This window comes from Leopardus geoffroyi, chromosome B2, assembly GCF_018350155.1.
Source record: "Leopardus geoffroyi isolate Oge1 chromosome B2, O.geoffroyi_Oge1_pat1.0, whole genome shotgun sequence".
Classification (NCBI taxonomy): Eukaryota; Metazoa; Chordata; class Mammalia; order Carnivora; family Felidae; genus Leopardus; species Leopardus geoffroyi.
The window spans coordinates 97866726-97884688 of NC_059332.1; the positions used below are offsets into that span (position 1 = coordinate 97866726).

Genomic DNA, 17963 nt, shown 5'->3' on the forward strand with positions numbered 1-17963 from the left:
AGAGTTTAGAGTAAGTCAGACACTTAACCAACTGAGCCACCCAGGCGCCCCCAAAGTATTTTCTAATTTCTTTTTGATTTCTGTTTCTTTTCCCCACTTGTTTCATTTAGGAGTGTACAGTTTAATTTTCATATATTTGTGATTCCAAAATGCCTTTCTGTTATTTCTAATTTACTCCATTGTGATTGAAAAACATACTTCATATAATTTAATCTCTTTTTTCTAATTAAAACATTTTTTAAAATGTTTATTGCCATGAGAGACAGAGTGTGAGAAGGGGAGGGGCAGAGAGAGGGAGACACAGAATGGAAAGCAGGCTCCAGGCTCTGAGCTGTCAGCACAGAGCCTGATGCAGGGCTCGAACCCATGAACCGTGAGATTGTGACCTGAGCTGAAGTCTGACACTTAACTGACTGGGCCACCCAGGCGCCCCTAATTTAACCTTTTTTAATTATTAAGGCTTTCTTTATGGCCTAGGATATGATCTTTCCTTCAGAATGTGCCATATACACTTGAGAATAATGTGTATTCTGCTGTAATTGAGTGGATTGTTTGTATAGATATATGTTAGGTTTAGTTAGTGTATATTGTATTCTAAGTTTTTCTTTTTTTTATGTTTATTTTTGAGAGAGAGAGAGAGAGAGAGAGAGAGAGAGGATGAACAGGGGAGGGACAGAGAGAGAGACACACACTGAATCTGAAGCAGGCTCTAGGCTCTGAACTGTTACCACAGAGCCTAACACGGGGCTCGAACTCACAAACTGCAAGATGATGACCTAGGCCAAAGTTGGACGCTTAACTGACTGAGCCACCTAGGCACCCCAGTTGTATTCTAAGTTTTATATTTCCTTTGATCTTCTCCTTAATTGTTGTATTCTTACTGAAAGTTGGGAGCGCCAGGCTGTCCCACTCTGTACATCATGTGACTCTTGATTTTGGGGTTGTAAGTTCAAGCCCCACGTTGGGTGTAGAGATTACCTAAAAATAAAATCTTAATTAAAAAGTTGAAAAAAAGTTGGATATTCAAGTCTCCCAACTATTATGCTACACTGTCTATTTCTCCCTTCACTTATGTCAGTTTTTGCCTCATGTATTTTGGGGCTCAGTTGTTAGGTGCATATGTTTGTAATTGTTATATTTATCCTTATGTATTGAAGTTTATTTAATCTCAAATCACATTTTTTGTTTTAAAGTCTGTGTTGTCTGGGGACGCCTGGGTGGCTCAGTCGGTTAAGCGTCCAACTTCAGCTCAGGTCACGATCTCGCGGTCTGTGAGTTCGAGCCCCGCATCGGGCTCTGGGCTGATGGCTCAGAGCCTGGAGCCTGCTTCGGATTCTGTGTCTCCCTCTCTCTCTGTCCCTCCCCTGTTCATGCTCTGTCTCTCTCTGTCTCAAAAATAAATAAACGTTAAAACAAAAATAAAAAAATAAAGTCTGTGTTGTCTAATGTTAGTAGTGGTTGCTCTTTGTGTTGATACGTTTTTTTTTCTTGTGTTTTTACTTTCAACCTAGTTGCATATTGAAACCTAAAGCATACCTCATATAGACAATATATTGTTGGATCTTGCTTTTTATTCATGCACAGTCTCTGCCTTTCAACTGAATTGTTAAATCCATTCACAAGTTATAGTATTATTGATATAGTTGCTCTTTTACTTTATGTTTCATGCCTTTTTTGTTTGTTGGTTCTTCCTTTTACTGGTTTTACATTAAGTGAATATTTTTAGTGTAAATTTTAATCTTTTATTTTTTTCACTATTTTTTTTTGTATTTCTTTTAGTGAAGAACTATTTATCTCTGAGAAGTATAAAGTTTCATCAAACTGAAATGTCTCAAATTCAAAATGAAGCATTGTATGCTACTATATGTTTTGAGATTAAAAGGCCAATAATGGTAATAAGTCTGTATTCTCAGGCTACCTGTAGGAAAAAGTGCTCTATGGTGGAGGAATATAGTTGGTTCTCAAAAGTAGATGTACAATATCTTTCTTATAAGAACCCCTGTTGATATTTTATGAATAAGTAAGGCTCTGTGACATTATAAACTTATAATTGTATATTAGTAAGTAACAACAACTTTCTGCTTTATATCCCGTAGGACATAGATAGGCTATTATGTCTGTTAAAATCACAAAATTGTCCTTTTTGACATAATTTAGATGTGCACTTAAATATTTATTAATCTTTTATTAACTTAGGGAGTACTGAATTAACAATTTCAAAGATTTGGAAATATTTGAAATACCCCCTAAAAAGTGGTATAGCAGCAAAAGAAGCTCATCTTGTATAGACTTCAGTATCAGATTCCATCAGTCAGCTCAGCATAACTGTTATCTTCCATTCTTTTATTGAATGGTAATTTGACAATAGCATATCACAGTGTTTATTTTCCGCAGGCCAGACAGGACCAGAATAGAGCTGGCCCACCATTTCCAGCTAAACACACTGACAAAGTATTCAACTATATGGCTGTATTCACCTAGTAAAGTGTAAATAAGCTATATACACAATGTGTACACGAGTAAATTATATGTATGCTTATACCTGTAAAAGTATAGAATAAAGTTCTTAGATTTCTATAGAATTCTTATATTCTTTTTTCTTTCATCTTCAAATAGATTACATGTGTATAAAGGTCAGTCTTCAACATTAGGAAAGCTGATCTGGCAAAAGTCCTTGGTCTTTAGTTCCTTGCTGTGTACCTTTTTAACTGTTAAAACTCCCTTGTCCTCCCTTTCCCAGATGGATAGGACCGTTTTCTTCTCCTGAAGGGGAGTCAGAGCTTTTTGCTCCCTAGCTTCTTCCTCGTTTTTATTTATTTATTTTTGTAATCTTCAGTCATTCTAGCTTTTCTTAAATTTTATGAAAAGGAAATATTATTGTATCTACCAAGTTGCAGGTCTGCATGTTACACCACTGACTTATTTGTGGGGAAATGCAATATTTAGATTTAGTAGAAATTTTATATGGAGTTTGGGGCTGAGAAGAGGGGGTCAAGGTCTGGAATTTGAGAGCGAAAGGTGCTAGGTCCCACTTTCTGCATTAGACACAGGTCAAGATTAATGGAACCAGGTAAATTACTCTCCAGGTGATTGAGAATGGTGGGAAATTTAGAGATTGAAATGGATCTCTGAACAGTCAATTAAGCCTTTGAGTGATTGAGAAGATAAATACTAGGACAAAATCCATTCTAACAACTGATTCCGTTATGTAAAACAAACCTACAGGATTTGAAATGCAACCAAGTCTGTTTTATATTAAGGCAAATATAAACCAACTTAATCTTAGACCTGCCTCCAGCCTCAGATTATGTTTGGTAAGAGCACAAAGAGCTGTACAGCATGAATACACAAGGAATCAGTAGAGTGAGAAGGCTCACTGCCAGGGAAGTTTGGCACAAGAACTCTAAGAGGAAGGGGAAATTTCTCCCTCGTTGAATCAACTTTGGCTCTCTGGAATAGAGAACATGGAGAGAGAGGGACCAAGGAAAGCCAACCCTATTCTACTTGTTGATACCCTAACAAGCTGTTGATTTTAAAAAGGGGATAAAGGGGCAAAGTGTGGGTAGCATTCTGTTCCTCTGAGTCAATCCTAATGAAGTGGGAGGTTCTTGAAGAAATTAATTTCCATTTAAATTCATGTGTGACCCTCTTCTAGAAACCTCCACTTCTTTTGGAATTTTAGTTGAGAATTTCAAATGATCCAGCAATAATAAGGTCTTTTTTGACATGTTCTATTTCTCCAAGTTTTTTGTTGAATGCCTGATTTCCGCTATAGAAATTTTCTTAAAATTGGAATGACTGATTACTTTCCTTTCTGTTTACTAATTTAATATGGAAAAATAAATCATGGTTCTCATACTTCCAAAGCAATCAGGCTTTTAATCCAGGGTACTGTACTCACAGGTTTCCTGTAGGAGTTCATGCCAGATTTTCTGGCAACGAAACAGTGGTCGATTCCAGGGCTTTTCTGACTTAAAGACACAGCAGTACTACTTAGCACAAAGTAGAAACCTGCCCCTCCACTGTAGTTTCCACGCTTAACAAAAAGTGACAGAAGCAATGAAATGGGTGGATTTTACCAGGGCGTTATAGAACAAAGGAAAAATAGTCTGGGCTCTGCCTGGGCCCTGTGTACACTCCACCCCCCCCCCCCCCCAAAATCATCTGAAAAGAATGACTTTGCTTTTTCTTCAGAAATGACTTTAATTCTCTGACTTTTGATCATCTGTGGGCAGATTTTCTGTTTTGCATCCTATTTGCCCCAAACGCTGGCATACAGTAGCATCCCACTGGTGGGGCAATTACCTAGAATTGAAGGAAGTCACTTAACTTCTTTATCCCTACTCAGTTGTAGGAGCTTATGTGTCTGTTTTACCGGAGGGATACAATTCATAGCACCTGAGCTTAATTTCTGCATTTTCTCCTGATCATTTTCATGCTACTCAAGTCACTCTTTTATTTATTTGTTTGTTTATTTATTTATTAAGTTTTTATTTATTTTGACATAGAGAGACAACATGAGCAGGGGAGTGGCAGAGAGGGAGAGAAAGAGAGGGAGAGGGAGAGAGAGAGAGAGAGAGAGAGAGAGAGAGAGAGAGAGAGAGAGAGAGAATGAGTCTCAAGCAGGCTCCGCACTGTCAGCACGGAACCTGATGCAGAACTTGAACTCATGAACTGTGAAATCATGACCTGAGCCGAAATCAAGAGTCGGATGCTTAACCTACTAAGCCATCCAGGTGCCCCAACCCGTCACTCTTTCTTAAGACATGGCACTTTGTGGTTAAAATTGAACTACACGAAGCTGACGAGAAAGTTTTCTTCCTTGCTATGTGACATGATATTCTTGTAGCCCTGAAAGAAAACTCTGAATTTAGCTTCCCTTTTACGCTGAAAAAAATCATTTAATTTAGTGCTATCTTTAGGCTGCAGCTTTTCCATGCAACTGCTGTTGACTACCAGGTATTATACCTTCTTCAAATTTGACTGGTTAGGGTAGAATATCTTTTAATTATGTTTATAACTTAGGTCTGATTTTAATCACTGTTTGTAGTTATGTATAACGTAGATCCTTGAGTATTTTTTGTACATTTGTTTTCTGAATATACCTATTGCCAACATTAGGTCTTGTGTCCCAAACACTTAATTTTTTGAAAACTGTCTGATCCTGTTCCGTCTTTGGAGCTTCACAGGCATGGTTGTATTTTTGAGGATAGATTGTTAGGTAAGATGGAGTCATAGACTCATTCCTATTACTCCAGTTTTTCTCCATTATAAGTACCTTTCTTTTCCTATTTTGAGGTTAAAGTCATTTTCTCTGGTGGGAAATTTTATAATAATGTTATGTTCTTGAAATTTCCTACTTAAAAAAGTCAAGAGATCTTAGTGTTTTTAAAAATAATTGTTGTTTTTTAATTTTAGAGAGAAAGAGTGTGAATGGGGGATAGGGAGAGGGGAAGGGAGGGAAGGAGGGAGAGAGAGAGACAGACAGACAGACAGACAGAATCTTAAGCAGGCTTCACACTCAGCATGGAGCCTGACACAGGGCTCCATCCCGTGACCCTGGGATCATGACGTGAGCCGAAATCAAGAGTCAGACTCTGAATCAACTGAGCCACCCAGGCATCCCTTAAGAATGGTTTTTAAATTTTATGTATATCATAATGACATTTTACTAAGCAAATGCTTCTGGATTAACTACTGGATTAATTATATTTGTATTTTAAACCCCACCCACTTCCAAAAATAATTTGAGGCAACTTACATTAAAATCATTCATGTCCACTAAAATCAACTACAATGGAAGAGATGGGAAAAAAAAAAAACAAGTGTAGGCAAGGATGAGGAACAAGTAGAACTTTCTGTATGTGCCCGTAAGAGAGTAAACTGCCATAACCATTTTGGAAAAGTGTCTGGCAATATTTACCAAGCTGAACATTGGTATGTCCAATGAGCAGCAATTCTAGTTATACAACCAACAGACATGTACACGTAAGTTTACCAAAAGGCGCATGCTAGCATGTTCACATAGCGCTATTCATGGTTGTCCTGAACTGTAAGCTACACAAATGCGCATTGTTCAGGACTGGATTGTGTCCTCCCCAAATCCATGGGTGAATCCTAACCCCCAGTGGGACTGTGTTTGGGGACAGGGCTTTTAAGTAGATAAATTGAATGAACGAAGCTAGACACATGTTAATAAGGGAAATGAGTTTATGTAAAGCAATAGGTACCCTAACACCCAACTTGAAAATAATTTAGGATACGCTCATAATGATTTGATCAATATCAGTGCAAAATGGCATTTTCCTATGTCTGGAATATTCGTCAACCAGCAAAGATCAGATCTATTAGAGAGGCTGATTAATGCTATGTGTTTTAAAAACCTTCAATTAAAAAAAAAATCTTTTACCTATTAAATATTAGAGATACTTTTAAAATAATTTTATTTTGTATTTATTTTGTGTTGTTTCCTTTTTTAAAAATTTTTTAAATGTTTATTTGTTTTTGAGAGGGAAAGAGACAGAGCATGAGCAGAAAGAGGCAGAGAGAGAGAGAGAAAGAGAGAGGGAGACAGAATCCGAAGCACGTTCCCGGCTCTGAGCTGTCAGCACAGAGCCCAACACAGGGCTGAAACTCACCAGCCCTGAGATCATGATCTGAGCTGAAGTCGAATGCTCAACCGACTGAGCTACGCAGGTGCCCCTGTGTTGTTTCCTTTTAATATTTTCTACTATCAAAAGTGCATATCCAGTAGAGATCATTTTTATGTTGGTGAAATATACAACATAATATATTATAATATATAAATGTACGTAAATCTGTATAAATATCTAAAAATGTCATAGTATATTGTAATCATGGTAAGTCATGAATTTATTTTTATGCCATTTTTTTTACAGGAAACTGCTGAAGCTTTTAGTAAAACCCTGTACAGAAAAATGATTCACTGTTTATTATTATGGACACACATTATTTGAAAATGCATAAAATATTGTGATGAATACAGAATAACTTATGATTTCAGGAATTGGAAACACTTTTTTGCGGGGATGCCCCCTGATTTTTCACCTGTGTGGTTACCCTCAACTCTCCTCTGGGTCTCCATGCCAGAAGGACTGCAGGTTTTCTTTGGAGTTTTAGTTGCCCTGAGCAGTCCTAACTTTACTGCCTTCAGTCTGAAAGTTGTAAAATGGGTAATTCACCCCATGTTTTTCCCTTTTCCCAAGTGTCAGTTCTTTCCAGAATCTGCCTGCTTCTGTTCACTGTCCAGTGCTTTCAGATTACCTATTTTCTCTTTTGTCTAGAGTTTATAGCTGCCATGGGCAGGAGGGTCACTGGGGGAAGTGCTTATTTGGTTCTACTGGACCAAGAACTCTTCTCGCTTTTCTGAGAGCACACCCTCTACTATCTTACAAAGAAGGCTGCGTGGGAAATGGATTTTTTGAGAAATCACCTGTCCAAAAATATCTTTATTTTGCTTGATTAATAATTTGACTGGGCATGGATAGTTTGGCAATAATTTCCCTTTAGAAAATTTTAGATGGCATACTATTATCTTTGTGCTTCCCTTATTATAGTTGCAAAGTTTGATGGGAATTGATACAAATCAGTTTCTTGGCCTTTTATATTTAAACTGTTTTTTCTTTTGAAGTTTTTGGAATATTCTTTTTGTATTCCTGGTTTCTGAAGTTTCATGGTAATATGCCTTGGAATGGAGCCTTTTCCCCCATTCTTTGTGCTCGGTGTTCACAGGACTTTTTTTTTTTTTTTTTTTAATATTTATTTTTGAGAGAGAGAGAGAGAGGGCAGAGGATCCAAAGCAGGCTCTGAGTTGACAGCAGTGAAGGGTTAGGGACTCAAACTCACCAACAGTGAGATCATGACCTGAGCCAAAGTCGGATGTTCAACCAACTGAGCAACCCAGGTGCCCCTGGACTCTTTCAACTTAGACAAGCATGTTCTTCAGTTCTAGGAAATTTTATTTTTATTTTTTCAGTGCTGCTTCTTTTTTTTTTTCTCCATAGGTTTTGAAGCTTCTCCTGGTTAGATATTGGACCTGCTGGATTTATTTTCTAATTCTTTTATTTTCTCCTCTGTCTCCTGTTTTTTTGTACTTCTTTTGTTCAGTTTTCTGGAAGATTACTTCAACCTTTTTCTTCTAATTCTTTTCCTGAACTTTTTATTTAACAGTCCTATTTAGAGCTCTTTTATATGCGCTAATTGTTCTTTCCATTTACAGCATCCTTCTTTACTCTATGGATATCATATCTTCTTCTCTCTAGGTGTATTAGAGTGTATTTTTCTTTGTTTCCTCCAATATCCTTTTTTCTATTTCTTTATTTTGGTCTTTATCTTCTATCTTAGAGGTTTTCCTTAAATGCCTAGAAATACTTGGTTGTCCATTCACACTTAAGATTGAAGCATTAAAAATCTGATTATGGATAGGGTGTTATTGATTGGTATGCTTCACTGGATGGTGCTAGACAAGGTGGCAAGTCGGGTTTTTCCATGGAAGAATTCCTGATGTCACTATCTTACAAGTCTTTCTTTTGACTATTCATTTTCCTCCAGAGCGTTTCCTCCAATCTTTCTACTTCCTAGGGTGGAAATTTGGCTGGTAGGGTTCTGGATGCTGTAGAGGGAGGAACTGTTGGTTTTGCTATTTAATATGTAGGATTTCAGTATGGTGTCTCTCCCCCTTTCTTCGTTGTTAAAACTGACCCAGATGCTAAACTTACCAGTTTCAGCTGGAATGGAGGAGGTAGAGGAATCTTGCTATCCAGGTAAAGGTAGGGAGTCTAAAGAACTGTCTTTGTCTTATTTTCCAACAGTGCCCCTGTTTCCAGCCTGACTGATATCTTCAAGTATATCTAGTAGTGCTGAACCTTTGGAGAGTTTTTAGTGAGAATTGGCTTGCTTCCTATTAGCTTAGCACTCCATCTCCCACCTTCTGATTTCTCAATCTACCAAGGTCCTACTCATCCAAACAAACAAACAAACAATGCCAGATTTTTCTTCTTTCAGGCTACCCTAGTCTTTCCAAGTGATTGTTGTAGAGAACCTTCCCCCATCACTTGTCTTTGAGAGAAGGTAAATCATCCTCTTCTTTCCTAAGGAGAAGGCACTTATAGCAATGGACAATCATCTAAACAAAATCAACAAGGAAACAGTGGCTTTGAATGTCACACTGGACCAGATGAATTTAACAGATATATTCGGAACATTCCATCTTAAAACAGCAGAACACACATTCTTTCAAGTGCATGTGGAACATTCTCCAGAATAGATCCCGTTAGGCCACAAAACCAGCCTCAAAAAATTCAAAAAGATTGAAGCTATACCATGCATCTTTTCTGACCGCAATGCTATGAAACTAGAAGCCAACCAGGAGAAAAAGTCCTAAGGGAAAGAAGGGAGGAAAAAGGGTCTTATCACAAATACTAGACAAAAGACCAATGACTCCTGATCCCGTTTCCCTTCCTTATCAAGATGCTGTGGTGTGGAGAGACGGTAGCATTTGGAGTAGGGCTGATTCTCTTCATTATTTAACCCTGGGGGCAGGAGTCTGGATCCAGTCATTGGTGGCACATTGGTGGTTCTCTTTAGACACTTGGGGGCACTAAGCACTTCTAGCCATCATCTTTGGACCTTAATTGCAGTTTCAGGACAAGAGGAAAAAGTTGTACTCAAAAACTGCGTAATATTTCATCGTGTGAGTGTATTCCTCATTGTGGGACATTAGTTTCTTTGTTTATTTGTTTTCACTGTTTTGATGTTAGCGGTGTCCCAATGAACAACCTTATAGTTGTTAACCATTATTATTTTCATAGGTGAAATTCTCATGAGTGAAATAGCCGTGTGATATGGTTTGCATGTTTTTAATGTTTTTATTACGTATTATCTGGTTGCCCTGAACTCTTGTACCAATTTTATACTCCTCCCAACAGTAAATGAAGAGGGTCCGTTTTCCCCTTACCTAGGCTTGCTCTAGTATTTTTCTTATCTCTGCCAATTTAGATAAAAGAGTAAGGTCTCATGATTTTACTTTGCATTTGTTTTCACTAATAAGAATGAATGATTTTACATAGGCTTCTTGCCCATTGAGCTATTTTTTTTAAGTTTATTTATTTTGAGAGAGAAGGTGTGTATGCAAGCACTTGTGAGTGAGCATGCGTGGGGGAGGGGCAGGGAGCCAGAGAGAGAGGATACCAAGCAGGCTCCACACTGTCAGCACAGAGCCCGACCACAGAGCCCAACACGGGGCTCTAATCCACAAACCGTGAGATCATGAGCTGAGCTGAAATCAAGAGTAGGATGCTCAACTGACTAAGCCACCCAGGTACCCCATTGAGCTATTTTTTAATGCAATTTGTCTGTTCAGGTCCTTTATCAGTTTTTCTGTTGGGGTATTATATTAATGATTATTATGATAATAATATGCCACAAATATTGCCACTGTGTTTTCTAATACTTTGTTATTTTATTTCTAATACTTTGTTGTAAAGTTTTGTGTTTTAAGATCTTAGATAAGTGACTTAATTCTCTGAGTGTCAGTTTTCTGCTCTGTAAAAATGGGATAATAACACATACTACATGCATGGCAGGGTGGGGGTAGTGTAGGTAAATTAGCTGTTACATAATAGTTGTTCAATAAATACAGCTTTTGTTCTTCCCTGTGTGGCACATTGAAATAGTTCAGAATCATCTAAATTTTTTTACTAGAATTACAAAGCATATTCAAGATGTTTAAACCAGATATGAACTTATATAATTAGTAAAACTCTGAATCTTTTAAACTAATATGGATAGGTAGGTTTTAATTTTTCTTTTTACTTTTCTAATTCTCCTTTTTTTTTTAATGTTTATTTATTTATTTTGAGAGAGAGAGAGAGAGAGCGCACAAGCAGGGGGAGGGGCAGAGAGAGAGGGAGAAAGAGAATCTCAAGCAGGCTCCATGCTGTCAATGCAGAGCCCAACATGGGGCTCGATTCCACCAACCGTGAGATCATGACCTGAGCAGAAACCAAGAGTTGGACACTTAACTGACTGAACCACCCAGGCATCCCTCTAATTCTAATCCTTAAAACAAATGTTAGTTCTGGGGTGCCTGGGTGACTTAGTCAGTTAAGCGTCTGACTTCAGCTTAGGTCATGATCTCATGGTTTGTGAGTTCTAGCCTGGCATTGGGCTCTCTGCTGTCAGCACAGAGCCTGCTTCAGATCTTCTGTCCCCCCGCCCTCTCTGCCCCTCCTCTACTCTCTCTCTCTCTCTCTCTCAAAAATAAATAAAAACGTGAAAAAAAAGTTACTTCTGATTGATGCATCCTTTTAAGTAGGGAAATCTGGTCTGGTTGAGGGTGAAGACTAAGGTTTTCTTATAAATTATCTGTTAAGGAATTATGAATAAGTTTATTTCTGGTAAGGATTTCTTTCATATCATCCTCATTTATTTTGTGTCCACATGGATACATCTAATAGAACCAAAAAGGCATACCAGCCCCTCCTGTTTTTAAGACAATATGAAGCTGAGGTTCCTGTCCTTCAGACAGTCAATAGAACTCACTCCCTGAGGTCAAGTACAAATTGGCTTAGATGGAAAACCGTCTATTCAATTGTACATTACACGAACTACTTTTGTGAACATTTATTTTTAGGCCACTACAGCAGTAAAAAAATTTTATTTTGCATGTTATAATTTCTGAGTAACTTTTTATGATAATAGAGTTTTTGTAAGATACTGCTATAATAAAAATAATTGTATCATTTCACATGATATACATTTCACATTTCACACACAGTGTGCCATTTCACTTATAGTGAAATCATGTATAGTAATTTCATAGATGATGTAGAAGATGTGGCCTGGCTAAAGTCTTGTGAGCCTCATTTTAATGTTACAGTATATTAGAGCGCAGAGTAAAACAGAAATCACCACTGATGAAATTTGCAAGCAATTATTTATTGACCAAATATGCTTTTAGAAATGTAACCATGTTCTGCCTTGGTTATTTTTCAGAATTCATTTCTCCCCTTCTGTTGGGTAACATGCCTATCCTAAGGAGAAGTTAACTTTCTACAAGCCAGCAGATATCCTTGGTGTCTGGCTTTGCTCCTTCTCTATACCCCTTAAAAAGTGCTTTGGCTTCTCCAACAGTTGTTGTGTTTACGCCCATTACAAGGTGGAGACAATTCTAAATGAATTCTCAAGAATAATGTTGGCAAACCCATCTAAACATACATGTGCTTGGTGTGGGCGTTGACATTTACATTGGCTAGTGTGATTTCTTTCTACCTTTAAAGTTGTTTTTTTGTCTCTATAATCACTTTCTGTAGTGCCATTTTATTTATTTTTTTTTTTTTAATTTTTTTTTTTTTTTCGACGTTTATTTATTTTTGGGACAGAGAGAGACAGAGCATGAACGGGGGAGGGGCAGAGAGAGAGGGAGACACAGAATCGGAAACAGGCTCCAGGCTCTGAGCCATCAGCCCAGAGCCCGACGCGGGGCTCGAACTCCCGGACCGCGAGATCGTGACCTGGCTGAAGTCGGACGCTTAACCGACTGCGCCACCCAGGCGCCCCTGTAGTGCCATTTTATTATTTTAATACTACCCTACTCAGATGTCATACAAGGCCTTACTTAAGTCAAATAGCATTTCCCCTGCAAAGTTAACCGTTGCAGATGATGTTTTTAAGATCCTTTCAGGTGGAATGGTTATTACATGGAATGTGACAATTCCATATCCTTTATAATAACTGAATAATAACATAACAAAATGCAAATGGTGTCTTAAAAGCATTTGCTGGAGAACAGTTGAAGAATTAGGTGCTGGTGTGTTAAATGCCTGCTACCTGATAATTATCTCAGGGAAGGAATGAGTTTAGTTTTGTTTAAACTTAATCTAAAGAAAAAATAATTTGTCATTTTAGTTTTCAGTAAGACTTTATTGAGATGATGTCCAGAATTGAGTTTAATTGCTTCCACACCTAGGTAAGAGTGATTTGTACGTCAAAATTAAGCATATCGGCAAGTTATCCTGTATAAGGTTGTATGTAGAGTTGACGTAAACTTATATTTGCACTTGAAGTTTTTTTTAACAGCATTTATTTTTTTCTGCCGGTTATTTTATTGACAGTTAATTTATAAATCTCTCTTTAAAAAAAAAAGTGACAGGAAAAAAGGCCATAGTGTTATCACATTTGTATTTGTGAGTTCCCTAAACCATATGGTGATTTGTAATTAGAATACAAAGGATTCTTTGATGAGACTAACTTCCCAGTGGCCGGCAAGTGGTAGGCATCTCAGAAGGAGAGAGTTTTCTTGAATTTCTGACAAGGACACTTTTGAGAGAAACTGTGTGGTCTATAATTGTCCTTATACTCGAAGTCTGATAAAGTTATTGATGTGCAGATCAAGTTGGTATTTCGAAGCTGGTCATTTAATTCTGGATGTTTGATCCTCTCAGCCAGGGGCTTGACTTGATTTTTTTTTTTTTTTTTTAAGCAGCTTCAATATTTAATTTCACATGTACCCTCTCAGTAGAGATTTCAAAGGATACTTTGCTGGATGCTTGACTGCCTTGTCTATTTGCTCTTGTTTTGCATGCAAGAGAGAGCCAGAAGCCTTTCTTCTCATTGTGTACACATAGTATTAATGGATTTACTCTGCCTGTATCGTCTCATTACTGGAAACAGCCAGAAGCACAGAAGTCTTTCAGTGTATGCAAATAAGGCAGAATCATCTACCTGAGAGTTAATATTCTCTGCTTTTAAGTGTATTCTAAATCTAATGTTTGTATTTAGAGCATAACATCCTGTTCTCTTTCTTTATGGGCAAAAAGCTAAGCAGGCTCAGGCAGCTGTTTGATGTTGGCTTCAAGTGTTATTAATTTCATATTCTATTATTCTTTTCACTGTAGCACAAGTGAAGCTGATGTGGAGGCTGTCATGGATAAGTTGTTTGATGAGCTGGCTCAGAAACAAAATGATTGTACGTAAGTTAATTTCTCTTGAAAGAGAATACATTTAGAACACAATGCTCAATCTCCACTGACCAATTAATAAGTTCCATTGCTGTATATGGGTTGATGCCACGCTCAAGTGGCAGTCATTGTATCAGCATTTTGTCTAATTTATGTGTTGAATCATGTGCTATTATTCATCAAGCTATGCATTTCCTATCTGTAAGAGATGAATTTTATAGTAATTATCCAGACAAGATTGAGTCTTTGTTCATGTTCCCATAGTAACTAGACCAAGGATTCTAAAAGTGCAAGGCAGAGAGCTGCGACTGAATAAAGCCTGTGGAACTGTTGCCGACTGCACATTTGAAGAGCTGTGTGAGAGAGTAAGTATCCAGACACGTCCAGACTCATTGGCCTTTTCACATGTTAAAATACTTCATATTTTCCTCTCTGCCTGTTTCAGATTTTAAAATACCATTCACAGAGTCGGAATTGATTTAAAAGTCTCATTAAGGGAAATACTCATCTGTATATGCCATGTCCCTTTTATAGATATTGGCTCAAAATTTATACTTAGAGGGATGCTAAAGCAAAATTAGAAATACAGAGAGAACTATCAACTGTTGCTGGAAGTAAAACAAAAATCACTTTTAGGAATGTTCTGTAAAAGTCAAACGTAAGAGAATTATGTTTTTTTTTTTTCTAAATTGAAGTGAGATTAGTATGTGGAACAAGGAAGATGAAGTAATACCACCATGATCCAAGGAAGTAGGACAGAAGAATTTCTGTCCCTCAGTCCCATTGCCCACCTGTTATTGCCATGACTGACCTATTTGGGTGAGGGTCAAAGAAAGTGAATTTCTATAACTGTGCCATCTGTATTATATAATAATATACTCAACAGAGAAAAAAATGTATATATATACACACACATTCATGTCAGTGAGAAAGACCTGGATTGTAACTTCATTATAGATATGAATTCCGTCTTTTAGAAGCTCTAGAATTGTCACTACTCAATGGATATTCAATGTATTTATTGACTGTAAATCTTGAGAAGAATCCAAATTATACATAACTTTAAGCATAATTCCTCAGTTGTCATGTAAATAGTCTCCGACTTATCTTAAGTTTTAGGCAACTCAAGAAAGAATTTTTCAGCGAGTGGGAAGAAGAAAATCTTTATTTATAGTTGCCCACCATTTTATGAGTACTTTTCTTACAAGCTAATGACTTAATTACTTTTAGCCAGTGTAATTTTGTAATTTTTAAGTCAGAGATGAATCTAATCTGCAATTGTTATTACAGAAATAAAGCACTTCAGTAAGGTTTAAGAGCTAGTCACATCCTCTGACAGGGTGATGAGGTCACCCCTGGTAGTGAAAGTCGTTCTGGGTAATGTGGATCCTTCACACTTCTACAGGATCGTTTCATCAAGGTTGAATTTTATCTCTAGGCAAAATTCTATGAGTGCTTTCATTTAAGTTTTACTTACTTTGCCAGAGAAATAAACTTGAGAAAAATCTTATGTATTCAAAAGATGAGGCTCATCTTTCTTCCATAGAAGGACACCTAGGGAGGAGAGAAGAAGGACAGACTTGTTCCATTTTGGGGGAAGATGGTCTCCTGGAGCAGATACTGAGTATTTACCTATATTTTTTTATGTGATCATTATTTCAGGAGACACTTAGTACCAGGAAAAGCCCACTATTCAGGGACTCAGATCTTACCTTTTTAAATCAAGTTATGGTATGAGTCAATCACGAGATTTTATCTCACCCGTTTCTTAGAATTCTGAGGGCCCATGGGAAACAAACTAGGTCTATGCATGTGTGTTGAAATTTTACATGTAACTGCTTGTGTCCTAAATTCCTTATCACACATTCAACTGCATCCCATAAATTGGCATTGCAAGGCAGCTGAAGGACCAGAAGATGATTTTCAAGATGCCTTTCGGCACCAGGACTATGACTCTTTAACTTAAGGGTTGATGAAGAATGTGAGGAAGCAGAGAGAGGACAAAAAGAGTTAGGGATAATTTTTGACATTGGATTTGCACCCTTCCTACAAGAATCTGACCCACTCTCTACTAAGCTCTTTGTAATCTCACTTCTGCCCTACCTGTCCCCTGTGCTTTAGCCAGGCTGGCTCCTGCCTTATTTGGACATGGTATTGCCAGAAGTCTGCATATTTGAGAAACGGCACACGTAAATCAGCAATGCTGCAGGAAGGATTTTGCTGCTGGGAAGGTAAAGGGCCAGGGAGATTCCTGGGCTGTCTCAGCTCTGGTGATTAATGCCCTTATTCCCTGATGCTAATCACTGCTGTTGGCATCCAGACACCATCAGCCTTGACTCTTGGCCAAATAGTAGAGATAAAAGCTATTCATCCTTTAGTATTTAGTCAGAGTGTACCAACCACAGGACACAAACCAGAAGTAGTTCCCAACCGGTGGTTTCGTTTGGAATACATGAAATGAAATAAAGCATAAAATAGAGAAGCGAAATGTTTTTTAACAACTCCCCAAGAGATACTGTTAGGTACAGTTATAAGTCTAACCATATATGAACTAATGCGCCATAATCAAGATTAATAGACAGATGAAGGCCAAAACATGTATCTGATGGATCTCCATTCCTTGAACACTAAAAACCAAAAAAGGAAACTGATAAGCAAGAAGTTGACAGTGAACATGTGTACACCCATGCATATGCATCAACTGATATATTTTTCTGCTTAGACTTTACAAACACACCTGGCTACCTGTCATTATTTTTAAGACACAAATAACTAACTACTCTTGCAAATAGTTACTTGTGAGCACAGTTATCAGTTGAGGAAACAATTTTCTGCAGGTGTAAAAATTACATTTTTCAATAAGGAAAATTTAGGTATAGTCAGTTTACTCATTAAGCCTTTAGAATTCAGTTTTGGCTCACTTTCTTTGAACAGGGTTCTTTCATTTTTGGTCCACAAAAGTTTAACCCTAAAGCAAGTGTCTCTCAAACTATTTGGTTTCAGGGACCGTTTACACTCTTAAAAATTATTGAGAGACCCAAAGAGCTTTTGTTTATATGGGTTATCTCTCAATATTTGCTCTATGTATTAGAAATTAAAACAGAAAATTTTACAATATTTATAACTTATTTAAAATAACAATGATAAAAACCATTATATTCAACCCATCAAATTAGCATAAGTAACAGTTGTATGAAAAATAACATTTTATAAAGTGAAAATAATTTAGTAAGAAGAATGACATATTTTTTTGCAAAGCTCTTTAATGTCTGGCTTAATAGAAGATAAGGACAACTGCATATCTACTTCTACATTCAATCTTTTGTGATATTTTGGTTTAAGTATGTAAGAAAATTTGGTCTTACAGAGATATGTAGTTGGAAATGGGAAAAATATTTAAAAAAATTTTTTTAATGTTTATTTATTATTGAGAGACAGAGAGAGACAGAGCATGAGCGTGGAAGGGGCAGAGAGGGGAGGAGACACAGAATCGCAAGCAGGCTCCAGGCTCTGAGCTGTCAGCACAGAGCCCGATGCGAGGCTCAAACTCACAAACCGCGAGATCATGACCTGAGCCGAAGTCGGACGCTTAACCAACTGAGCCACCCAGGCACCCCGGGAAAAATATTTTAATAGCCATGTCAGATAATTGTGGATACCCTTTTTTTTTATAAGTTTATTTTTATTTTTTTGCGAGAGAGCATGGGGGAGGGGCAGAGAGAGAGAGGAAGAGAGAGAATCCCAAGCATACTCTGCACCATCAGTGCAGAGCCCACAAACCGTGAGATCATGACCTGAGGCATGGATACTCTTTTTTGATGCTACATGAAAATTCAACAAGAACTTCCTTCCACAGAGCACAGTATGAAAAGGGTTGGGGGGGAAAGGGTAACTTTATAGGGGAGAAACCTGACAAACACCACCTCAGACAAATGTGATCAAGGTTAACATCAACAGCAATAATTCATGTTGATAGTTTATACC

The 17963-nt window shown here is 37.5% G+C and overlaps 1 protein-coding gene across 2 annotated transcripts in view; it reads left to right on the forward strand.

Moving 5' to 3' along the window:
• Window positions 1–17963, forward strand: part of AFG1L (AFG1 like ATPase) — a 197409-nt gene that overhangs the window by 147762 nt on the left and 31684 nt on the right. For both annotated transcript variants that reach the window (XM_045499208.1, XM_045499207.1), the window contains exons 10-11: window positions 13917–13987; window positions 14244–14344. In XM_045499208.1, coding sequence (XP_045355164.1) covers window positions 13917–13987; window positions 14244–14344 — 172 coding nt within the window. The remainder of the gene's footprint in view (window positions 1–13916; window positions 13988–14243; window positions 14345–17963) is intronic.